This window comes from Polyodon spathula, chromosome 18 (genome assembly GCF_017654505.1).
Source record: "Polyodon spathula isolate WHYD16114869_AA chromosome 18, ASM1765450v1, whole genome shotgun sequence".
Lineage (NCBI taxonomy): Eukaryota > Metazoa > Chordata > Actinopteri > Acipenseriformes > Polyodontidae > Polyodon > Polyodon spathula.
In genome coordinates this window covers 24,169,732-24,196,241 of record NC_054551.1, presented here as the reverse complement: position 1 = coordinate 24,196,241, position 26,510 = coordinate 24,169,732, and the positions used below count along the sequence as shown (strand labels likewise).

At 37.1% G+C, this 26,510-nt stretch overlaps 1 protein-coding gene across 9 annotated transcripts in view; it reads right to left on the bottom strand.

The window, feature by feature from the left end:
* Positions 1 to 448: 448 nt before the first annotated feature.
* Positions 449 to 26,510, bottom strand: part of LOC121330684 (receptor-type tyrosine-protein phosphatase C-like) — a 49,966-nt gene continuing 23,904 nt past the window's right edge. For all 9 annotated transcript variants that reach the window (XM_041277398.1, XM_041277405.1, XM_041277404.1 and 6 more), the window contains 22 exons: positions 23,495 to 23,614; positions 22,246 to 22,386; positions 21,127 to 21,317; positions 19,692 to 19,752; positions 19,201 to 19,309; positions 17,749 to 17,783; positions 17,554 to 17,663; positions 16,356 to 16,446; positions 16,146 to 16,222; positions 15,969 to 16,005; positions 15,689 to 15,786; positions 15,290 to 15,415; positions 14,645 to 14,802; positions 5,469 to 5,604; positions 4,781 to 4,930; positions 4,461 to 4,551; positions 4,046 to 4,185; positions 3,672 to 3,806; positions 3,389 to 3,511; positions 2,987 to 3,165; positions 2,412 to 2,547; positions 449 to 1,860 (listed from right to left, as the gene is read on the bottom strand). In XM_041277398.1, coding sequence (XP_041133332.1) covers positions 1,606 to 1,860; positions 2,412 to 2,547; positions 2,987 to 3,165; positions 3,389 to 3,511; positions 3,672 to 3,806; positions 4,046 to 4,185; positions 4,461 to 4,551; positions 4,781 to 4,930; positions 5,469 to 5,604; positions 14,645 to 14,802; positions 15,290 to 15,415; positions 15,689 to 15,786; positions 15,969 to 16,005; positions 16,146 to 16,222; positions 16,356 to 16,446; positions 17,554 to 17,663; positions 17,749 to 17,783; positions 19,201 to 19,309; positions 19,692 to 19,752; positions 21,127 to 21,317; positions 22,246 to 22,386; positions 23,495 to 23,614 — 2,699 coding nt within the window. In that variant the 3' untranslated portion in view covers positions 449 to 1,605. The remainder of the gene's footprint in view (positions 1,861 to 2,411; positions 2,548 to 2,986; positions 3,166 to 3,388; positions 3,512 to 3,671; positions 3,807 to 4,045; positions 4,186 to 4,460; positions 4,552 to 4,780; positions 4,931 to 5,468; positions 5,605 to 14,644; positions 14,803 to 15,289; positions 15,416 to 15,688; positions 15,787 to 15,968; positions 16,006 to 16,145; positions 16,223 to 16,355; positions 16,447 to 17,553; positions 17,664 to 17,748; positions 17,784 to 19,200; positions 19,310 to 19,691; positions 19,753 to 21,126; positions 21,318 to 22,245; positions 22,387 to 23,494; positions 23,615 to 26,510) is intronic.

Below are 26,510 nucleotides of genomic sequence, written 5' to 3'. Positions count from 1 at the left end.
GGCTGCCTCACAAACAAAGATTTTTTCTCATGACAAAGAATCTTTTTTTGCAAGGCCAATTCCTTTTTTGTGTTCAAACATCTAACCTGAAGGGCTTCACTTCAAAATTTCAAATCATTACAGCTCACCTGATCAAGGTTTCTTCACAAACCAGGGAAAACCACTATTCTGAGCCCTTCCCTTTTGTACACTGAATATTTCAGACCAGAATTCCAGACCTTTTGGGCACTGGAGAGTGATAAAAAATAGCAATCGAGATCTAGCCAGATCTCAGACTCGACACATCCGAGTGCGAAATGGGCCTACTTCACCATAGCTATAGTGCCACTACCGTGTCACTATAATACTTTATAGAAGTCATGCTGTATAAAAAAATCCTGTAGTCACAAACTTAATTTTTTCATTCTTCAGACAAAGACACACACAAATACATAAAAAAGCAAATCAATTTCTATTGTAAAGAAAATTTATTAAAACCAGAGACTAACAAATTCATGTAGAGGATACACTTTATGCCTTAAATTTTGTTATATTTTCATAACAATTCTAACCCAGAATCTGAATAACAAAATAAGTAGAAAAAATAAAAATAAAGCTAGATTTTATTGGGTTGTTTTGACCATGGTAATTTGTTTAACTGTTTATGTAATATAAAATGTAATTATGTTGACAGATTTCCAACTGACAATGACATATAGAACACGGAGTGTTACTGTATGTCGTATAGAATGTCCACCAGGGATTCATATGTGTTTTTTCTGCCTGTCTATCATATTTGTACATCAATTGACTCCACTCCCCATAACATTACAATACAAATATAAATGGTTCCTGTACATATACAGAACAACATAAAAGTATGATTTTAGGATAGAAAATGAAAAATCATTCAAAACAATCAAGAGAAAATGTTCATAAGCTTAATGAAATCATATGCGTTCACTCTGTAATATATACTATAAATCAGTATGGACAACTAAAACAAATGTGCAAAAGCATTTTAACAAAGCACAGTTATAGTTTGGTAAGGTATAGAGGAGTAGTGCAAACAATGGGTTAAATCATTGTCCCTTCTAATTTCAAACGCTGATGATCAGTACCAGTAGCTCATTGCTGGGACATTTCCCTTAAATATATGTGGCTTGTGAACTAAAGGACAGGAGCGATCTCACTGATCAGGAAGGTTGGAAAGAGAAGTTTACCATCAAAGCACTCTCAAGTGTTTAGGGAACTGGAATAAATGTCATTTGTTGTGATACTGTGGTAAACTTTGTTTTAAAATTTCTGATTTTTGCAATTTATCATCTACATCTTATGCTTGCAAGTGACACATTAAAAGGAAATGTGAAAAAGAGTAACTGGTTTGATGTACAGTTTAGCAAATGATTTCCCCTTCAACTGATCTATGGTACACATTTCAGTGTTTTACCTTTCCGTATGCACATACCCCTTTGATAACCTGATTTCAGCATGTGCATGCAAGATAATAATATACATTCATCTGTTCAGGTTCAAAATCTTGTCCTTGCCCTCATGGTCTGCAAAAACAAAAGCTATAAACATTTAAAATTTAACACACCTGTGTTTTGTTTTTTAACTGGCTATCTAACTGAGAGTTGGGCCATTGGCAGAGCTTTCTACTGCTTTCCCAGCATTACTGGTGGGTTCTTTTGACTGTGCAGATTCCTTTTTGTCGTCTGCTTCTCCGTCTTCTCTGCCTTCAGACTGCTCCTTCACTCCTGCTTTCTGTTCATTGACAACCTCAACAGTGTCCTCTACCTGGCCAGAGCTTGACTTCACCTTCCCGTTCTGGGCAGGAAAGGTGTTTGCCATCACATCATACAAGAACTTGTAATGTTCCTATTGAAAGAGAAATATGTTAGTCTCCAAAATACAATAACTAAATACTACTGTGTGGGTTTAAAGACTAAACAAACAAAGGGAGACAATAATGTTTTTTTTTTTTTTTTTTTTTTTTGAAGAGGTACAGCTATGATTTTACTACAGGAAATTCTCATTTAAAAACAGATGTGCCCTTATTCCTTAACAATTTATACAAAGTAAAAACTGTTCCCCCAAAACACTTTATCACACATATGGAATTAACTTATACATAAATAAAGTGAATTGTCTATTGTTAAGCCCACAAATTACAAATACATAAATAAATAAATAAATAGAAACGAAAATACAATAATCTTTAAACCCACCCAAAATGTTGCTCTGTTCAAACGTTCAACAAGCTCACTTCAAACATCTAAATTAATCTACTGACTGCACAATGTTAAATCCTTACTATTATGTTGTATTAGGAATATATTTCTGTATGTGGTACCAGTAGTTAAAATCATAGTCTGGCTGTTACAGTACTGTTGAACCAAAACAAACATTGCACTTGGTTTAGTACTTACAAAGGATGTCAGTGTTCCTGGCCTTTCTTTACGCAGAGCTTTTACAGTCTGGAACACATCTACCACCCCTTCAGTTTCTGCACTGTCCATGAGATTCCAGAGAGCACAGAATATCCCAGTTCTTGTTGAGCCATCGCTAGAAAAAAGCAAAATAAGGTTTGTAATTTATACTACTTCATACTTTTTAAAAACAATTAAAAAAAAAAAAAAAACATTAAGTCACTTGCTCTATGTGTAGCCCCTTGGAAGATAATGGTTTGGCTTGAATAAAGACTAATATGCACACAATACAGGACTGTAGCTTTGGTAACAAGCGAAAACACTTTGGGCAATTGTTCCTCCAGGGCATGCTGCTTATGACAGACTTGTAGAGCAATACGGGGAAGCTCAATGTCTCTATTTGTCGAGAGAGGGTTCCGTTTCCAATGTTGCCAACCAAGTACGTTTTGTGAGCTTCAAAGTGATTTAATACTATGCCATTAATGTATTTAACTTTTTTTTTTTTTTTTTTTTACCATGCTATGTTTTTATCACGGTACAGTATTGTAGGGCAGAAAAGAGTCAATGTAACTTACTTGCAGTGAACAACCAATGGCACATTCTTATCCTGCTTGGATTTATCATGGCCAGATTTTGGTGGAATCTTCTGTTGTATGCTTTTTATCACAGCAACCAGCTCCTGTGAGCTTTTTGGAAGGTCCAACCCACTCCACATGTGATAATAATATTGGTAGACTTTTCGTGTTTCTTTCCTCTGCAAAAAAAAAATATATATTTTTCCTTAAAAAAACAAAGTTGAAACCAAAAGTCCATGCACTCAAATGCATCCACCAAAACCACATCTCTACAAATGAAAGACTAGTCAATCAGCTACCATATTTGAGAACAAACAAACATTCTCCACATCACATTAATAGATTAATTAATAGATCTATTTATGGTTGAATTCAGTGGTCAATGGAAATAAAATGTCCTACCTTTGTGTGCCTTATTTCAATAGCACGGATTGTGTAGCCGGAAGCTTTGTTGCAGTCAGTAACCTGAACTTCGATCTCACCATATAACTTCTTCTCATCTTCCCAGTATGAAGCACAATAATCCTAGAAATCAGATCAAGTTGTAACCTAATTTGAACACTTCATATGTTTCTGTCATATGAAAGTTGATGTACATTAATGGATTACATTTTCCACCAACTCATTCTAATAAAACATGTCACACTGTTTTCAGTTATATAAAAAGCAGAAGGTAATGACTTACCTTGTCTCCTTCTTTGCAGTCTGTTAGCATAGCAATGACTTTTACTTTCTTCTGGAAGATCATGTGCCAGAAGTCTGCAATGGTATTTGGAAGTGGTCCCTGAGTAGCAATCAGAGATCTTTTGCTCCAGTAGCCCTACAATAATATAACAAAACAACGATTTAAAGACGGATCTTTTGGGAATTAGAATCATTACTAACACATTGTAACAGAACAAAGGGGACAATTCAGAGAACTTCAAACTACTCTGAAGCAGTACATTGTAACAGAACAAAGAGGACAATTCAGAGGACTTCCTTTTCTTGTCTTGAAAAGGTCTGCCAAGCCAAAATGTCCCAATGCATACCTTAGATTAATAAAACACTCTTACGTACATTTATGTAAGATGCATTGATGTATTTGGTCGAGTCTTCGCAATCGCTTTCTTCGTCAGAGGACTCCTCAGTGTCTTCTTCATGATCGCTGTCTTGGCTCATCTCATCTTCCAGCTTAATAGGCACTCTGTTATAATCATCTGTAACCAGGTATTGGAACAATCACAAATACACTCAATTATCATAAAAAGACAATTAAACAACCAGGAATGCAAATAAGATGTTATATTTGATCAGACAGGGTAACAATGTTCTGTACTTCACATACAAGCATATATACAAGAATGCACACATACATGCAGCTATAGCTGAACACTTTAAAAATCTTAACTTAAATAATAATATCTCAAAAGTGTTTCTAGATTATTGCTTTATCATTCTCCATGGTTAGCCCGTCAGCTATGATAATACTTACATGGAACAACAGTGGAATAGCGATTTTTGTTGGCATTATCTTCATGTTTTCCTACAGTTTGTAACCTCCAGTTTCTGTAAGTGGGAAGTCTCTGAAAAAATGTTAAGGTGTGCATTTTTTAAATATTAGAATAGATTATGCATTATGTGTTAATATACTTTACATAATGTTAACTTTTAAACACCTATGAAGCCTAAAGCATTACGTTGAACCTTTTTTGTTTTGGTTATGGGTCCTTCGGTTTTCATTTTGCTGAAATGGTGGCTATCACAAACTAATAAGAAACATTATTGTGTCATTATCAATTCTTTGAGACTGACCTGGAATTCTGCCTCTAGAAGGGATGGCTCTGTTGGAGAGTCACGTTCCTTTAAAGTGTTCAGAGAGGAATGTAGTTCAGAGAGGGCAAGCTCAGTTTCACCAAACTGATTGTGTTCAAGCAGAGCCTGGTGGATCAATATGTACTGGGCCTGCAATTGGGAATTGAGTAACCAGTTTAAAAAGAGCACAATTCCTGTTGAATTCACATGAATTAATCATCCATGTATGGTAAATAGCAATGCTGTACTTATTCACGCAATAAGCGCGCATCCATTGGTTATGTCAGTAAAACAAACTAATAACATACCGTACTGTACTGTGGGAATCAGAGGGTTCAATGACTGCTTTTCTGCAGGGGCTGCCCGAGCCTAGTGTAACATTAATGCTGGTACAAGGTGTCTAATTAGCTCTGTCCCAAGCACCAACCCATAAACCCCACAGACCGCAGTGCTTTACTGAGGAAATTACCCTCACAATGAAGGGGAAATTGATGACAAAAACTTTATTGTATTCTGGATAAATGTTATGTATTTATTATAACAGAATTCTGATTATGTATCATGTAACAACAAGAAAATAGTTCTTAAAATGTTTTTACAGTTATAACATGAACTACACAGCTGTTTACAGTATACAAAAACATAACCGTATCTTTATTTGAAAAAGACACAACAAGCTCAAACTTACCTCTACCTGCACCATGAGGCAGCGCTGGCGACGGAGTCTTACCACATAGCCGTAAACATCGACACGCCCCTCTGCCTCCAACCCTTCTATCATGGCATCTATGCCAATATAGGTACCAGTACGACCTACTCCAGCACTGTGAAGGAACAAAACTAGTCAATAGTCAGCAAAGCTGTGCAACACAGCCAAAAAACATTAAATTACTAAAAGGTTAACTTCAACACACATGGTCAAAAAATAATCAAAGTGTTTCTTTGCTACTATAATGTTAGTTTACATTATATGGTAAACTCAGCAGCACTGGAGGCATTAGAGGAGGATCCCCCTCGTCTGTCTTCTAGAGATACGAAACTGAATTACCAGCTCTGGTTTCAGACAGGTAGCCAGCTGGTTTAAGGGTGTGTTTTATTATTATTTTTTTTAATCTACCAGAAGTGGAGGTGTTGAAGTAATTGACCTGATTGTAGCGGACCCCTCTAAGTCGCATCTGACAGAGTCTGTACAAGGGGTGTCTTTGAAGTGCACTTCCACAAGTGGGTCTTTAATTAATTTTAATTGACTAAGGGTTTTAAAAGTTAAGTGTTCAGTCTTTCCCTCTTTTTACTGTGGTTGGTGCTAAATTGCCCTGTTTGTTTTATAACTCAGATTGCTTAGCCGAAGTTTTGATTTGTTTCACTTTTTTAGAGAAACTCTGTCTCCAGCTGACGCCCCTCCCTAACTACTAGCGCTGCTGTAGCCTACCTGGGTCTGACAAGAAGACGGTTTCGGGATTAGTTATTGTTTTGAACTTTTATTATTTTTTCATTGATTGCTGCTATTCATACAGCTCAGGGGTGGCCAACCTTTCACAAACCAAGAGCCAAGGAAATAAAATGTACAGGGACAGAGCCACAAACTTTAAAAAGTGCTTAATTTAGCATTTCACTGATATTTTACTGCAATTACTATCACACACACTATTAAATGAATCTGACCTTTATTTTTTCCAGTACATATGTACTATTGCTATCCAAACAAATACATTGTCACTATATATAAAAGCATAGTTTTGTTTTTGTTTCTTATTTGGGTGAGTAGCTAACTATGGTTTATTTTCTTATACCACATACAGGCAGGATCTGTACTCGGTGTGACTTTTTGCATTCGTTACTACGCACACTGTTCTGAATGCAGCTGTAGTTCAATGCCACTATTTAGATCTGAGATGGATATGTTCTACTGTGTGATGTGAGAGCTGCAGGTCTGAAATTTGCTTTTGGAGTTGATTATTGTTTGGACATAGGATAGCAATAACATCCCTAAGGCAAGTCTTCACAAACTCTTTTTTTAGCAGGAGCAATGTTCCAGGCCACTTGTTAGGAGTAGGCTAGAGTCACAGTTTCAGATTGTTTGGCAAATTTGGTCAACATTTGCGTCTGTTTATCCATTTGCTTTTTACTAACAGCAGTCACTTTGATGGGTACATTTTAATCAGCTTTGATATGAAAATGAAATACAAACTTTCAGATAAAACTCAAAAGATGTATTCATGAACATAATATCTAACATTTGCAAAGCAGAAACACCATATTTAAATAGAAATTAGCGCATGACTATCGTGGTGGTCCTAACATTAACTTTTCAAGACAGAAGTTCAGAATCTTTTGGAAATTCTTTGTCAATGCGGGCAAGGTTTGTAGTGAAATAACGCTGCAGATTTAAATATTTGAACTGCCACATAAAGGCAAGTTGCATAACACCTTAATTGACATTCCCCCTTAGTTTTCCCAAAAGTTCTACTTAAGTAACATTTGTATTTAAGTATTTCCTTTAAGTTAGTCAACCGTTGCACAAAACGACTTGGGCGATAACTAAGTGAAAATACTTAAATATCCTATTGAGGCCCTTATATCGAAAAAAAGGGTAAGGCAGCGTTTTTGAAAATGGAAGAGGGCAGAGCCACACTTAGCAGAAGGATTTGCAGAGAGAACATCCTTTGGACATAATGGATGACGAGCAATTAATAACAAACTATTGATTTGACCGAAATACTGTCTTTTAAATTTCTGCATAAGGCTGGAAGAAGATTAACAGCCTCAAACAAGAAGAAATCACGCATTGCTCCCTGTTCTTCAAATACAGCGGTAGCACTTTGTTTTTCGCAATTGGTGGCTTTTTATTACTATACAAATGTATACTTTAAAAAAACACACACACTCACACACACATTTGGCCAGTTGCATAACATCTTAAGTGAGATTAATGATTAATTCTGCTAAATGCAAGATACTGCTCTCACTTTTGTTACGAACACAGCCATACAAATGGTTTAAACATATATGTTTAGTGTACATTTTTTGAAGATTTACCTGTTTTTTGTGATCCTCTTCTGAAATCAGAATATATATCTTCTTTTTTTTTAATCTCGTGAATGCTGCGATTTACCGTTAAATTTCCTGCATTCACACATTTCTGCCAATTTCTTCTGCTTCATGGCAGTTGCCAAATTCAGACATAGTTTGCCTGTTATTATTTGCTTTCTTTTATTATATTCCTCCATAAGTATTATGTTTTTCCTCCTCTGTCCAGTTTGGGTTTCAGTTAATTCTGTAGTTTTCCTTCACTGCCCAAATGTTACCATGGAGACAGGATTTACAGAGTACAGTAAGCTACTCGCCTACTGGTTGAAATCTTAAATAGTCCATGCACACTTAGTGTTTTAAGAGTGGTTAAGATGTTTTGTGCAACACCCTTAAGTTTTCCCTTAGCTAAGTGTAGTAATGTGAATGTTTATGTATATAATGCAGTTCAAGTTATGCCACTAGAGGTCAGTAGTGCCCTACATACTTACCCTCTACCTAGGATACCGTGGGGTCGAGGAAGTCTTTAGAAAACACTAATGTGTAGGTTTCAACAGAGATGGTTCTAATAAAGACACTGTTATTTAAGTTATACTCTTGCATCTTGGATCTCGGGTTATTACATATGGCGACGAGGAAATCGGGCGACTTGTCTTAGGTCGTTGAAAATGGAGACAACGAAGGAGAAGAGACAAGTGTAGCTGCATAGCTTCGGCCCAACCTGCTAACATTAGCGGGAGCGCTCACAGACAACGGAACATGGCTGCCACGGTTGGAACTACCGCGCTGTTTGATAGTCAACTACAGACATGGGAGGAATATTGCGAAGTGCTGTCGCATTTTTTTAAAGCAAATGAGATTGACAACGGCAATAAAAAGAGGGCGATTCTCTTAAGTTCGGTAGGAAGCCAAACATATACTCTGATGAGAAATTTGTTAAGCCCAGATAAGCCAGGGGACAAATCGTTTGACGATTTAGTTGAACTGTTGAAAATGCACTACAACCCAAAGCCCAGCGAAATAGTTCAACGCTTTAAATTTAACTCGAGAAACAAACAGGCAAATGAGAGTGTGACTGAATATGTGGCAGTGCTAAGAGAACTGGCTCAACATTGCAACTATGGAGACAGGCTAAAGGAAATGTTACAGGACAGGCTAGTCTGTGGTATAGACGATGATAGTATTCAGGGCAGGCTGTTAGCAGAAACCGAGTTAACATTTGAAAAAGCACTGAAACTTGCTCAGGCATTGGAGACAGTGAACAAAGACGTTCAGGATTTACAATGGCAAAGCAAAGGAAGCAATGGTGCTAACTGGAAACATGCTAGCCAGGCTACAGTGCAAAAGCTAAAAACGTGGAGGGAACCACGAACTGGTGGAACTATGAGGGCATGTTATAGATGCGGTGGTGAGCACATGGCGAATGACTGTTGTTTTCTTAAGGCAATGTGCCACAGATGCGGAAAAAAGGGGCACATCAGGAAGGCGTGCAGGGTGAACTCACCTGTGGAGAAAACCAAACCTAGAGGGGGAGGAAAACAAAACCAGGGAAAAGTGGAAAAAAAACATGGGGCTCATCACATTAGCGAAAATCCTGAAACAGATGCAAATGACGGTGAAGACGTGTTCATTATGAATAACGTAACAGAGACAAGCATTCCCAAGGTAGCGCCTATCACATTACAGTTAAAAGTGAACAAGTCGGATGTGCAATTTGAGGTTGACACGGGGTCCAGTGTTACAATTATGAATGAAACAGAGTACTCCAAACTAAGGAATGGGGCAAAAGTACCTGAGCTAAAGACATGTTCCCTGCATCTCAGAACCTATACAGGCGAAAGAGTGAAAACATTGGGTACTGCAAACTTAACTGTACAGTACAGAGAGACTGTTAAACGGCTGCCAGTAGTAGTAGTGTCTGGCAAAGGACCAAACCTACTGGGCCACGGTTGGATTAAGGAGTTGGAATTAAACTGGGGCACTGTAAACCAGATAGGTAGAGACAAAACAACACTCCAGGATATGTTGAAACATGAGAATGTATTCAAAGAGGAATTGGGGACATTCCGAGGCCCACCGGCTAAAATATATGTTGACAAAGAGGCAACACCAAGGTTCTTTAAGCCAAGACCTGTGCCTTATGCTATGAAACCGAAGGTGGAGGCTGAGCTGGACCGCCTCTTGAGAGACAAAATAATTGAACCAGTGAAATTCTCTGAGTGGGCAGCTCCCATAGTCCCAGTGCTAAAGCCTGATAACTCTGTGAGGATTTGCGGAGATTACAAACTTACTGTAAATTGGGTGTCCAAACTGGAACAGTATCCCATTCCCAGAATTGAAGATCTTTTTGCAAAGCTCTCAGGAGAGGCAAAATTCAACAAATTGGACATGAGTCATGCCTATCAACAGGTAATATTGGATGAGGAATCAAAAAAGTACGTAACTATAAACACACACAAAGGGTTATTTACTGTAAACCGTCTTCCATTCGGGGTTTCATCCAGTCCAGCTATCTTTCAGAGAATTATGGAGGGTTTGCTGCAGGGAATTCCCCATGTAGCCATTTACCTGGACAACATCATGGTGACAGGCAAGAATGATCAGGAGCACCTGCAGATGCTAAGCGAGGTACTTCAGAGAGTGGAGGAGGCAGGCCTACGGCTAAAGAGAAGGAAGTGTACCTTTCTGGGAAGTGAGGCTGAGTTTCTGGGTCACAAAGTGGATGCTACAGGACTACACCCACTTAAGAACAAGGTACAAGCTATCCAAAATGCACCTGCACCTACCAACATAACAGAGCTTAAGGCTTACTTAGGACTGTTGAACTATTACAACAGGTTTTTACCTAACCTGTCAACACTGTTGGCTCCACTGCACAAATTGTTGAGAAAAGACACAAAATGGCAATGGAAAAAAGAGCAGGAGGCTGCTTTTGAGAAATCTAAAAAGCTCATGCAATCCACAGATATACTTGTGCATTACGACAGTGAGAAAGAGCTGATTCTGTCCTGTGACGCCTCCCCCTACAGGATAGGCGCAGTACTTTCACACCTCATGCCAGATGGGTGGGAGAGACCCATAGGTTTTATGTCAAGAACACTCACATCAGCTGAACGAAACTACTCTCAGCTTGATAAAGAGGGACTGGCTGTGATTTTCGGGGTGCAACGGTTTCACAAGTATCTCTATGGTAGAAAGTTCACCATATGCACAGATCATAAACCGCTTCTTTCACTCTTCAACAAAACGAAGGCTGTTCTACAGATAGTGTCACCGAGGATCCAGAGGTGGGCTGTGACACTGCGGGCGTATGAGTACATGATAGTCTACAAGGCGGGTAAGGACCACGGCAACGCAGACGCCTTGAGTCGTGTGCCACTGCCGGACACTTCCCAATCCACAGGTCTGGAAGACAGGGTGCTGATGATGGAAGACATAACGATGGTGACCGCAGAGGAGGTGAGAGTGTGGACAGGGAAAGATTCCATACTGTCTAGAGTGAGAGAGTACGTTTTAAGGGGGTGGTCACAACAGGGGGAAGGAACAGATTTTACACCTTATTCTGCTAGGAAGACAGAATTGAGTGCGCAAGATGGTTGTGTCTTGTGGGGGGCACGTGTCATCATCCCACAGCGAAGATGACAGGCTGTGTTGGAACAGCTGCATCAGTGCCATCCAGGGGTTCTGGCCGGAAGTTATTTCTGGTGGTCCAAACTAGACGAGGAGATAGAGACACGGGTAAAGGCATGTAGCAAGTGTCAGGAACACTGGAAAGCACCAGCCACAGCCCCGCTACATCCCTGGGAGTGGCCAGACAGACCCTGGAAGCGATTACACCTAGATTATGCAGGACCATTTATGGGGCAGATGTTTTTGATACTCATAGATGCTCATTCCAAATGGATGGATGTTTACCCGGTAACCCGGTACAATTGACTGTTTGCGAAAAAGTTTTAGCAATCATGGATTACCAGAAATGGTAGTTTCTGATAATGTCACCTGTTTTGTCAGCTCAGACTTCAAGGAATTCATGAACAAAAATGGCATTGTCCATGTTACATCAGCCCCGTTTCATGCGTCTTCCAACGGTCTCGCAGAACGAGCCGTTTAAATATTCAAGAGGATGATGAAGAAAGCGGGAGAAGGAAGTATGTCAACTAAAGTGTCAAGGGTACTATTCAGCTATAGGTTAACACCTCAAACTACCACAGGACTCTCCCCCGCAGAGATGTTACTAGGGAGGAAACTTCAGTTTACGCTTGATTTAGTGCATCCTGATTTAAAGAGAAAAGTGGGACTTAAGCAGAATAAACAAAAGGAACACCATGACAAGCACACAAAGGGGAGGAGTTTTGGAGACAGAGACTCTGTGATGACAAGAAACTTCAGTTACGGTCCCAAGTGGATACCAGGAGTCATTGCAACAGTGACTGGTCCTGTATCTTTCAAGGTAATGCTGGGAGATGGCAGGATAGTACGCAGACACATAGATCAGATCCTGTCTAGACAACAGGACAACACCATTGGGTCAGAGGATATTGTGCAGGACACACCTGCAGAGGTTCTACAACCACCAGCTAGAGTAACCATGCCAGATGAACTTGTTACAAACAATGCGGACACTGTCTCAGAGCAGCTTGCTTTGAAACCAGAGGAACAAACTGGGAGTTCCCCAAAGGTGGGCAGGGACAATCAAAGCATGGCACAAGCTGTGCATCGTTCCCGAAGAACTGTCAAAAAGCCTGGCTACCTGAAGGACTTTGACTTGTAAAAATTTTTTAAAAAAAGTTTGAAATTAAATGTTTATGTACAGTTAAGGATGGACTATTTTGTGTAGTTGTTGTTACAGCAATAGTTCAGAGACATCTAGTGTATTAGCGTTACATTTTGATTATAACTGTGTTTAAACTGTTTCCAAATTTTAGAGAAGCTGAAATCTTAAGGGGGGGAGAATGTAGTAATGTGAATGTTTATGTATATAATGCAGTTCAAGTTATGCCACTAGAGGTCAGTAGCGCCCTACATACTTACCCTCTACCTAGGATACCGTGGGGTCGAGGAAATCCTTGGAGAACACTAATGTGTAGGTTTCAACAGAGATGGTTCTAATAAAGACACTGTTATTTAAGTTATACTCTTGCATCTTGGATCTCGGGTTATTACACTAAGTGAAAAATATACTCAAGTGAAATACTTAATAATAAGATGTTTTATGCAACTGCGCACTGGCAAATAAGGCACAGGAGTTTTCCATTGCGTTCAACAAAAAAAAAATCCATTACTCTCCCACTCCGGTAAGAAGGTTCGATATTCATCTTCAGATTTTCTTTTTCGCTATTTTTTTCTGCATTTATGAACAAAACAGAAGCAGGTCCTGTTCAAAGTAAAGTTAATGGTTTCGAAGCTTCTGTAGCTCGAGTCCCGAATGCACAGAAAGGTATGGGTGGATATAATTTGCCAGTTAGTTGCTATGTAACAAAAAAGTGTTGCTGCCACGCTGCTGATTGGCTAAGGTCAGAAATGGATCGGCTTGTGATAGAAAAAAACAAAAGAAAAACAACTTACAGACGTATTGTAAACATAATACACATGTAAAAAAAAGAATAAAAATAAACAAATAAATTATTCATTGTGTAATGAAATATATGGGAAATATATGGCCACCCCTGATATAGCTGAATCACTTATATTGCTATAGTGAGTTCTTATATTGCTACAATAACGATTTCTAATACTATTGATATATCCATGTGTTTATTCTTATTGCTACTGATACAGCTGTATTACTTCTAGTGCTATAGTTATAGCCAATACTGTTGCTGTTGACTTAAATATTATTGTTATTGCTGTAATAAATATTGTATTATTTTAATGTTCAATATATGTGCTTGGCCATTATTGTTGCATATTTTAACTTGCTTGTTTTTAATACTTTTAGACTTTGATCAATAAATCTCCTTGTTGATAACTGTTGTCTGGCTTCCTTGTTTGCATTGCCAAGGTTTGGCTATCCCGAACTTAGAACTTGTCCGCGTGAGGCACCTGTAACATTTACATCTGTGGGAGGGGTGAAGCCTGGCCATGCAAATAATGTTTTGTGTTAGATTTGTACATAAAAATGTTTCATTTTTGACAGTGTGCCCAATTGAAATAAATGTGCAGCAGGTGGCAACTGAAAAACTGATAATAAATTACCCTGGTTACCTGCCTTTAAAGCGAGGCTGAAAAGCCAGTCCTTTGTTCTGTACTATTCCATGCTTTGTTTACAAACCGAAAGCCTCATGACCGTGTGTACATCCAGAGTGAGTAAACCAATACTGAGGACCACTGTGCGTTTAACCAAGATCCTTAGGACCATAGGTAGGGATTCATTTAGGGGCTTGTAATCCCTCCTCAGTTTACTTCGGTTATACAGGGAGCAGGTTCCTGAAGTGGCACTTCTCTTTTAGTAGGAGCAGCGATCGGACTGAGCTTGGCCACATTCTGTTTTCTCGCTGTTTTGTTTTTGTCTTTTTGTCTTTCACTGTCATATATACGTTTGTATATGTTTTCCTGCACCAAGGTGATCACTGTTGGTACCCTAGTGGCAGCACATTCTCCTGCACCTGACTGCCTGCGATTCTCAATAAAACCTCAGCGGCGTTTCAATCGTCTCTCATCTCTCAGCGGATACCCACACTGTAACAGAACACTCCTGTTACACTATGTTAAAACTTCAATCTACTGGACTTGGCTAATTAAGCTACCAACCCTTGAAACAGTATAGACGAATAACAGTACACATTTCATATGAAACAAGTTGTGTTTATGGGCAGCTAGAAGGTTCTTTATTCATACCTGCAGTGAATGACAATTGGGCCACTGAAGACATTGTTGAAGGAGTTCACTCTTCGGCGTAACTTCAGAAGCAGCTGAGGATCGTCAGGGACTCCATGGTCAGGCCAGCTGGTAAACTGGATGTGAGTCACAACTCGCTCTGAGTTGTTCATGTTCTTCTGTAAATAGACAGGACCAGGGGGGATTTAGGGATAAAACATCCACTAACAGAGCAGAAAAGGATTATTTGGCTTCCCTTTTTCTTGGTTAGATACTTTATCTACAACCAAGGTTCTGTATTTTTAAAATGAAATTTAACATAATAATAATAATAATAATAACAATAATAATAATAATAATAATAATAATAATAATAATAATAATAATAATAATAATAATTTGAAGAATATTGCTCCATTTTGTTTTGATCTCTTATAAGACTATTTTAATGATCTTGATGTTTTGTTATATCTGATGTCCTCCATATTTGTGTCCACAAGTATAATGGACTAGGTATCTTTCTTGTAATTTAAGATGGAGCTATTTTATACAGATAAGTACAAATTACTAACTTGCATTGTAGCAATACATGATACTAATTACCCTGTAAATTGGCAGGGTTTTGTTCTTGAAACCTTTCTTTTTGATTAGTACTGATTAACTCACATTTGTGATGGTGAGCTTTCGAATGATGTAGTCAGGGCATTTGTTTTCCTCATTTAACTTCACAGCAAACTCCCCAAAGATCTCGGCTTCTCTCTCCATAGCTGGCCAGTATTGAGCACATTTATTCTAAAAAAAATAAATAAAAAATAAATAATAAAATAATAATAATAATAAATCAGCACCTTGTATTTCACATTTATCGCTTTGGTAACATTACTGAAACAAGTCTGCCAACCAAATGTATTTTACACAATCCATAAATGCTGTAGTTCGCTAAACTGAATATTTAAAAGGAATATGTTGTAGATACAGCACTACTGTGTTTGTCTATGATTTAGTACATGAATAATCAATACTATTTTCAGTATAATGAACTGGTTTAATGAGGTTTTAGTTCACCCTGTTTCCTTCCTCACAACGGGTCACCATAACGATAATGGATGATTGCTGCTCCCAAATCATTCTCCAGAAATCATTCATTGTCTCATCCTTGGGACCTAACAAACATACACAATATTGTTCAGGGTTTAGATCTTCCAAACCAACATCCCCCCTCATAGTTTAAACAAACATATATATATATATATATATATATATATATATATATATATATATATATATAGACACACACACACACACATACACACACACACACACACACTTAAAATAAAAATAATACCTTGGGCAGCAATGTATTTTCTTGGTTCTTTGTAGCCCTGTGAAAATATAGGTATGTTAGTGAATATTTTTTTATAGTTTGCATGCATACCTTAAATTATGAACAATATCTGTCTACTGTATATTCCTTTCACATTTTCAAAATTACTGATAGCACTGAAATACTTGAAATTCTTACATCTATGAAGCTTGCATTGATATACTCTGACCCAGCTTCTCCATCAATTGGGGCAAGAATGACTCGATTATAATCATCTGTTGAAGAAAAACATATCAGACTTCTTAAAAAAAGAAAAAAAAAACAACTTCATCCATGTAATTAATACCTTGAAAAATGTGAATTCTGTATTGCATGCTGTTCTGCTATATCTGTAATATCTGTACTCACAAGGTAGTATATCAACGTAGCGGTTCTTGTTCAGGTTACAATTCTTGCGGGCCTCTTTTATTGCACATTTGCTGAAAACTCTTGGGATGCTCTAAAACACAAAAGTATTTTACCGATAACAATGCACGCATAAAGACTGCAATACTGAACATTTACAATATGAACAGGTATTTTTTTTTTATTCATTGATGGTACACCACCTGTTTGCATTGCATTTGTATTTATTTTTTATGGAAAATAGTACACCGAGTTCTAGTTTGTATGTTTGGTTTTTACATGTCTGTTACAGGATAGGTGATGCTCTACTTTTTCTCAATTACTTTCTCATGACATAAGGTGTCGTCCAAAATTACCATACATAAAAATGCAGGTCCGAGATTTTTCAAAATGTAAATACTCACCACTGTGAAAGTGAAAACAAACATGCGCATTGCAGAATTTGAGCACTAAAATATGATAATAATCATGTTCTCTCTATGGCTCACAAGAGAATCATAATCTGTAACTTAGTGTTCCTATATTGATCACATTCTGTGTGCGGAATGCAATATACTTCATATTTTTCATATGATTCAATCAATTGAGAGAGGTCACTCAGGCGATTTTAAGGTCAATTATGTTTATATTGACAGGCAAGTCTCCCGACACACCAGTGTTTACTATTTATATTGAAAAATATACTTTTGTATCAAAATGGGACTGTGCTCTTGTAGGACTAGTTCACTAGATTATATTTTTGCAACTACTAATAAAATGCAAGAAAAAAGTTGTGTTTTCTAATCCGGGTTCATTCAAATGATCACCCGTGATATTTCATCCGCAAGGAACTTCATAGGCCCAAGAAAATTTTTATAAATTTATACTGAGAAAAATAAAATCAGAGCTTGTTGATGTTCCATTGCCTTGCACATTCTCTCGTGCACTGGAAAGGAAATGTGTGTTAACATAAGAGGGTGCTTTTTTGTCAACCAAAATACCAAGAACTGTGATAAATTGCATTGCTGGGGGCTTCAGGAAGGCAGGTGAATGTTATGTAGAAATATCATCCATTTTTGATCAAAAAGTGTACCCTGGCCCCGATCCCTCCACCAGTGCACACTTTGTATGCTTTCAGAAAAGGTCTAATTTTGGATGGCCTCTAAGTAACGATGTTGTGGAAACATTGTTTCTACATATTTATATAAAGCTTGATCTTTACTTGAAATTCACTAAGGAAGAGTCTCCCCTCATCAGCCATCTTCCTTTTGTAAGTGTCCAGCAACATATCTGCGGTGATGGGGTCCACATTGAGAAGCTGCTTTTCTTCATCTGTGGAGAGTATGAGAAAAATAGAAGGAAAACGCAGGAAACAAAAATTATGTAAAAGAATTAGGCTCATGCAAATAATACTTACCACGTCCAATGAGCTCTACAGATTCATCAGAAGAGCTGGAACGAGTAAAAACATGTTTATATAACCATTTAAGCAAACATAAATACATGTACAAAGACAGTATTAGTAAAAAATATATACTTTTGAAGATACTAATATAATTACCTGACCTAGAACATTGTACCTGTACAAAAAGAGCATGTTACAATAAAGTGACTGACTATATCTACAAAAGGGGCCAAGTTATATAAAATATATTTAGGACCCCCCTATATTTATTGCAGCAGGAATTAATAGCGAAAAGGAAGTGCTACCACCAGCTTTATCACATTGATATGGCTATTTCTTTTATTTGAAATTGTATGCTTTTTGTACATAAATGTTTTTAGTCAGTTCTAAACTGTTTTAAATCGTATCTAATTAACAGGCAGTGCTTTGTTTCTTTAGGGGTGTCTATCAGGATTATCTATTAGTTCTTGTGGTGTACTCCAGGGATTTCTTCTTGGTCACATACTATTTTCCTTGTATATGTTACCACTGGGTGAGATCATTTGTAAACACAGTGTACATTTCCAATCTTATGCTGATGACACACCATTTTATTTGATTGTTATTTTGTCATTTGTACTACTTCTTAATGCTGCATACTTCTTTCTGTTTTAACTGACATGTAAAGCACTTTGAGATACTGTGGTATGAAAGGCGCTATATAAATAAATACGTTGAACTGATTGACATCATTTTTTTCCTTTTTTTTTTTTGTAAACCCTTCTTTTCCAGCTTTCTGTATTATTTGTCTCAAATAGAAGATTTAATAAAACATACAAGCTCCCCTCACAGGTTTTACAGTTATTTATATGGGTAGTTATAGTTAAGATGGCCAGCTGTGTAATAAACTACTATTCTGGGAGCAGTCTCCCTCAGAAAGCATAATCTGTAAACACTAACAATATCGGTAGTACAAAAAGTTAATAAGGCTTTGCCTGATCTGTAATCAGATATAATATAAACCAATATGTCCTTAAATATACAATAACATAAAATACTCATGGTTATATAACAATATCTCATTGCTTCCCATGGATCCAGTCACAATGGTGTTCCAATTGTTAGTAAAAGCTGCAAGCCAGGGGATCACATGGGGTATAATAACTGCAAGGCTGACATGTACGTCTGGCTTTTGGGGAAACAGAGCCACAGCGGATTTTTCCAATGGTCAATGCAGAAACACATTTTGAGAATAGGAAGATAAAATATTTCTCAGTCTGTCATTCCTTGAAAATGGATATCATTGATGAGGGGAACATTCATCATTTTACTGTTTTTGAAGCGGAGACGATACAAAGACATTTAGTAAGCAGTCTAAATGGGGTAAAATTAGGAATACCTATTTCACCCCCAAGCATCAGGGTTATAAATATGTCACTGAAAAATGAAACAAAGCAAAGAATCTCATAATTATATTGTACTTACTCCGAATTTTTCTTCTGCAGCAAATAGATTTTGTATAGAACAAAGGCAAGGGCTAAAGAGGTCAGAACAATGAGGAATGCCAGGAACCCAATCAAAGCTTTGTCGTTATCTGGGAAATACAATATTACATTTAAAATCGAAACTGTACATTTTACAATATATTAAATACAAATGGCACCAGTTACTAGTATGTAACAACCCTGAAAGGTTCAAATGTGATGTCCTTATGAGTCTTTTATGAGAGTATAAACTTAATATTATTAATTAAAATGTAATATATATTTTACTATTTTTCATATCTCTGCAAACTGATAACATCTGTTTTAATTACTAATCTTAATTCTTAATTAAGATTAGTAATTTTATGAAATTTCTAATCTGGATTATTAAATTAGATTAGTAATTTTATGAAATTTCTAATCTGGATTATTAAATTAGTAATTTTATTTATTTTAATGCAGGGAATTGTACAAAAAAAAAAAAGAACTTACATTTGGTGCTTGTCGTATATATTGTAGGAACACTTGAGGTAAGATCATTATGTACTTGTACCTAAAAGAAAATGGTCCTGCCAGTTTTACATCTTTAATCTTGAAATGCTGTTATTTCAACTTTGTTGTTATCCTTAACTTTACTTAGTAATGCGAGTAAAAAAAAAAAAAAAAACAACAACAACAGTTTCTAAGAGATAGAGATAGAGATAGAGATGTACAAAAGCCGTAGACATGTTGCATTTTTCTACTCTGATGCATTATGAGCATCAACAGTTTACTCAAAGCCTCCACTAGTGTTTTCTCCTATTATAACAACCTTGACCTGCATAAATAAGGAAAAACATTAAGTGAAATAGCTTGCATCACTTGATTTTCAAGGTGTGATAGCCAAAGCATAATCAACAAGTACAGAGAAACATCATCTGTAATTGACAAACCCAGGACTGGAAGACCCAAACAGCTGTCTAACAAGGATGAGCAATACTTGAAGATAATATTCTTATGGAACAGAAAGAAGACAAGCATTGAATTGACAACAGAACAGGCAGAAGGCACAGGTGTCGTTGTCCATCCATCAACAGTCCAAAGCACCTTTGACCTTTGTTCCATAGTGCAATTTCTGTGTTTTTGTGCATATTTTAACATTTTAGTCTTGTTCCGCTTTCTTAACAGAGTTATTCTTACTGCAACATGTCCTTTAAGTCCTGAGTGACCAAGAGTGACCTTCGTACTGTTGCTGGATGGACAATGACACCTGTACCTTCTGCCAGTTCTGTTGTCAATTCAATTCTTGTCTTCTTTCTATTCCTTAAGGATATTATCTTCAAGTATTGCTCATCCTTGTTAGACAGCTGTTTGGGTCTTCCAGTCCTGGGTTTGTCAATTACAGATGATATTTCTCTGTACTTGTTGATTATGCTTCAGATACCAAATCTTGAAAATCAAGTGATGCAAGCTATTTCACTCAATGCTTTTCCTTCTTTATGCAAGCCAAGGTTGTTATAATAGGAGAAAACACTAGTGGAGGCTTTGAGTAAATTGTTGCTGCTCATAATACATCAGAGTAGAAAAATGCAACATTTTTTTGGAAGGTATTAAATGAAACCAAAACAGAGCTGTTAAAAAATATGTTAATTTTACAGTGCTATGCAGCACAGTGCATATTCCACCTCACTGGTTATAAGGAAAACTGGTTGCACTGTGGTTTAGCGATCGGTTCCCTTTATAAATGTGTATTTATTTTAAATGTGTTGTATTGCTTATCCTGTTGGGTGAGTTTAGGCATTTCAGTGAAGGGGGAGAAGTTAGTTTTATGTCCCAGTACATAAGCTATTGGGACGTGCACACTAGACACGCCACATAGACATGACACTTGGTAAAGCTAAAATAAAATAAAAAACACATAGCAATAATAAATAACAAATATGACTACCTCAAATGTATACAGTGTTAGATAGTGAAGATCAGGATAAGTGAATTCACATTTTCTTTTTTTCTCCACGGCTGTTTCAACTGGTTCGATTATCCTTGACGTATAGTATGCATCACTTCCTTGTGTTTCACAAGTTATTTTTATTATATTGTTCTCTGGAAAACGGGATTCAACCGTCGGTTTTTTGGGAGCTGGTGTCAAAGAGGAACATTTTATTTAATTAGACATTTGCTTGTACACGTCACATTTTAGACACATAAACATATTTAAAAACAACACAGTGTCTGAGAAACTGACTGTGAACCTTCCCAAAAATCATTTTTGGAGAAATTTCCCTGTCAGTCAGCATGCATGATGGTACAAAGCATACCCACACATCTTGCTTAGAATGAAGCGAAAGGTAAAATTTCATTGGCAAGGTTTATTTGCAGCATGAAATTCAAGTTTCACATTACAAACTCACGCTTTGATGAATATGTTAAGAACATTCCTCATGACAAAACACAAACACATAAAATGACCTGACGTTCCATGACATGTTCACAAAAGGTCATGCAATAAATGAGAAAACATCAAAAACACTATGCATTTTGCAAAAGTTTTTTTTTTTCCTTAGGAAGACACTATCGGTTAAATATAGCCCTTCAAAAAATTGTATTAAGAGGTCTAATTTCCAGTGAGTTCCTGCAGTAAATGGCTGCACTTTACTAAAATTACAAACATCACACCAGCAAACCAACCATGTCAACATTGACACCTTAGAGATACAAAATATTGGCAGTTATTAATGAACACATTTAGACAAATACTTAAAGCATTCAAAAACTTTCCTTTTAAGAACTCAAAAGACAGCAACTTAAGCTCAATGAGTATCTCAGAGCTTACGGAAAATATGCCATGAAATCAATACTATGAAGAGATGTTGTGTGGAGATTCAAAACACATGCCTAGTAATAATAAAAGTCACAGAACCTCACCTGCTTATATAGCAAGAAGATAGTAGCATGATCTTTTTTTTTTTTGCATACACGTGACCATTCTGTTACAAATTCCTGTTTCAATCGCCCCAGTCTTCCCTATTAAACAAAAACAACAAACATGGGGGGGTGGGGTACTTACCGTTTACTGTTATTTTCTTATGTGTTCCTTCATATATGATATTTCCACAGTTATTGTTTGCAAAAAGCTCTATGTCATATCTATCCTTGTGATTAAGATTATTACATAAATGTTCACTGTTTGACTGTGTAGATTCTTTGCCTAAAAAAAATGGTAAATGCGTATTCAGAAAAAGGAATGTAACAATGAAACCTCATTATAAAGCAGATCTGGAAGAAAATGCACAAGGAGAACAAATATAGTAAACAAAACAAGACTGTAATGATTAGTAAATTCAAAATGAGAGTTATCTGTAAAATTAAAAGGTTAATGACGATGACATATCAACAGCAATGCAGAATAGTATAGTATAATAATTATCAATACAGTGTTTAATCACAATTAAATAAGCTTCTCGTATATATATATATATATATCTATAATATATATAATATATATATATATATATATATATATACGTTTTGTAAGAATGTACAGGTGAACGACAGGACAATGTGTGACATGCAAAATAAGAAAAGACAAAAAAAACATGGTAAGATGTGAAGTGAGTCATACTTTGGATTGTACTTTCAACCAGCCAAGTCTGCAGAGTCCAGTGTGCTCCTGTGCTTACAGAATAGCTACTTGTTAAAAATGTATTTTTTACTGTTTATTTATTTTGTAAATATCCTTCTTCTTGGAAAAACATTTAAAAAGGTGGAACTTTTATTTAAGGAAATAGCGTAGAAATTACTTTAATGGTGCCAATAAAGAGGTTCACATTTTAACAAGTTGTGTTTGGGTTTTTTTTTGTTGCAATTTCTCAGTTCCACTTTCTTCCTTGGAACCTGCTTTCTAAATCAGTTTGATGTGCACTACATCTTAAAATTCAATACAGAGTGCTGCAATGTGATCGCTTCACTGACATCAGCGTTAAAAGAATACGATCAAAAACGTGATCATTAGGAGGTAAAGACCACCTGCCGTAAGGAATTGTTCATGACAAAATGATATCATTAAATAATATTCTAATATTGGAAAAAGCATTAACATAGAAATTGGGGAAGGACATATAGGGCTTAGTATTCAGTAACACTGTCAACACTGTGAAATTCCATATATATATATATATATATATATATATATATATATATATATATATATATATATATATTATAAACAAGCATACACTTTATATGTTTCAATTACTGCAGTAATTGCACATGCATCTACTAAAAGAACATTTGTGTTTTGAGTTGTTTATACTTACCTTTGTTAGGGCACTGGATTTTAAATGAGAAATTTCCATTTTTTTCTATAGGTGAAGACCATTTAATTTTAATAAATCTTATTCCAATATGTTCTTCAACATTGGTTGGTGGTCCAGGATCTAAAAGAAGATAAAAGATGTCAAAGATCATCTCAATAGTTACAAATTCTGGAATATACTGTAGTGTAGATAGATTAGTAGCGCTGTATAGATACATATACTATGGATGTATTGTTCATATATGTACAAAACAGTACATTCTGATATAACAGGTTAACTAAATAAATGAAGGTTTATAAACAGAAAGCAAAAGTGAAATGTGAAAAAGTGGGTTGCAGTGAAGGTTACATTTTTACTTGACACCACCTGCAATATATATATATATACACACACACAGAGAGAGAGAGAGAATTATAGAATCCAGCTTGTGTGTTAAAGCTGTGATTTGTAAATGCCTCGTGTCTGGTTGTTTAATAATATGTTTTACTGCTCTTGCCCAAATAGTTTTTCAAATGTCCATTGGTGGGGTGGCATGTCATTAGTACTGAATAATATTTCAACTAATTTATCACACGACTTGTTAATTAAAGAAAAAAAAAAAATTAACCCAAGGTATTGTGTAACTCGGAGTTATGGCAGCAGCACCCTCCTAAAAGGGGTCATGGAATAAGAGAGCAGCAGGGATTGGAGGGGTGGTAGAGAGGAGGAGGTGACGGCTCTTCATAACAGCAGTCCACTGCCTACACACCTGCCCTCCTCATGCTGGGGCGTGAACTTCACACTCCTCCAGAACTGGTTTTCAGCCTGACGACCAGAACAAGACTCTGGACCAACTGGTCCAGTATATCCATGAGACTCCAAGATGGCATAGAGAGTTGCACACAGCTTCGCCCGGGACCAACTTCAGGCAGCAGGCTGAGACAAAAAAGGAATTACGACGTCCGGGTGAAGGGAAGACACTTTGAAACGGGGGAGGTGGTCTGGGTTTTCAAAGTTGGACAGCCTATGGACTGGGCCCAGCCAAATGCTGGAGCACCTGGGCAAAGTTGTATACCGAGTACAGATCCCCCTTAGAGGCCGGCAAGTGGCCTTACACAGGGATCGCCTGGGCCCCTTACCAAGGCAACACACCAATCCAGCTGAGTCCAGAGAGTCCTGTCTCACCCTTGCCCTGACCATCCACTCGAGGATCTGATCCTCCTTGCCCTGCTACACCAGGACTCGCTTATTCTGGGGCTGGACCTTCTGACCCCATCAGTCCTGTCAACCCAGAATCTGATTCAACACCAGTGGATGTGAGGAGCCCAGACTTGTCAGTTCGGCCAAGGCGCTGATGCTGTCCACCTCGCCGGTTTCTTGACTTTGTCGGTCCCCATGGAATGTGGGGATTCGAGAGGGGATTCGAGAGGGGATTCGAGAGTGGCGGCAGAACTGGCAGCAGCACCCTCCTAAAAGGGGTCATGGAATAAGACAGCAGCAGAGATTGGAGGGGTGCTAGAGAGGAGGAGGAATCGGCTCTTCATAACGAGAAGCAACAGGACGGTGCTGGGATATGCAGAAACTGGATTAGTGTTGCTGCAGCTGACAGCGGTCAAAGACCAATAGTGAAAAAGGAACTTTACAGCGTGGCTGCAGCTTATAGCAGCTGAAGAATTCTTAACAGCGCAGCATTCAGTTGCCTGTTTGTTCAGCTCTGTGTTCAGTTAAATAAAGTCTGAGTTCAGCCTTTGAATTTCTGTCTCGCTTCCCTCATTTCTGAGATCGCTACAATATAATGAAACTGTCCAACAGATCACCATGGCTGAAAACCGATGGAGATGTAGGATTATAGAGCTCTGTATGGAAGGCCATCCCGGTCAAAAACCCTGGGTTATTTTGAACGCCTTTCAAATATTTAGTATGTTTATTGATTTCAACCAATCAGAATATATAAGTATATCTATTAATTTAGTAAACACTATAATATATATTATAATATATATATATATATATATATATATATATATATATATATATATATATATATATATATAAACTATGCACTCTAAATGTTACAATTAATAATGCATAACAGATGTAGTGGTGGTTCATTCTACAGTAGTACCTACCTACAGGCTAGACATTTTACAGGCATGCGGTGTAATTACAAGAGTAGCCAATCACGTTTGGGATAACATCTTTTAAATTTCAGACATGATATGAATTAAGCCCGGAACACGCTGCCCAATGCGACCGTAGCATCTTAATGGAGGAGGTCTAAATAATCTTTGTAAGTGGGCATCACATACTGCCTGATTTAAATAGCAGGAAGGGACAAACAATTTATGATTTTTTTGTGATGTTTGACCTGCCCTGGATGCACAAAGTACAGCGGCAATGGGCCAAATCAATGACAATATGCAAAAACATACGGCTACGGCACAATTGTGGCAAGGCTGAAATGTGATCATGAAAACCACATATAACTAGACATACATACATGCTCGCTCTCTCTCTCTCTCTCTCTCTCTCTCTCTCTCTCTCTCTCTCTCTCTCTCTCTCTCTCTCTCTCTCTCTCTCTCTCTCTATTAAAAATGATATGTGCGTGTGTGTGTGTGTTTTTTTTTTTTTTTTATCTAAGGGAAAACTGCTGTGTACCTGCAAAAAGAAAAAGGTAATGTAGGTACACAAAAATGTGAATAATTGACAAAAAAAAAAAGTATGGAAGGCCATCTCGACCAAAAAATGCGTTGTTTAACACGCGTTTCAAATATTTACTACACATTCTCATTTGACTTTAGTACGTGTTGTACTTTTAATATTACCCGTACTAATTTAGCCAATCGGATCGCTGAAAATGAAACGAGAACCAATGAATTTAAAGAACATAGTATGTGTAATAAATTATCCAATTAAAAGTCGCCTTATAACTGCCATTCCCCTCCAATTCGTGGCGGTATATGAGCTTGGCATTGAATAAAATGTAATGAAAGATAGACAGACCCCTAACATCCGAGATGCGCTTCAATCAGCGGTC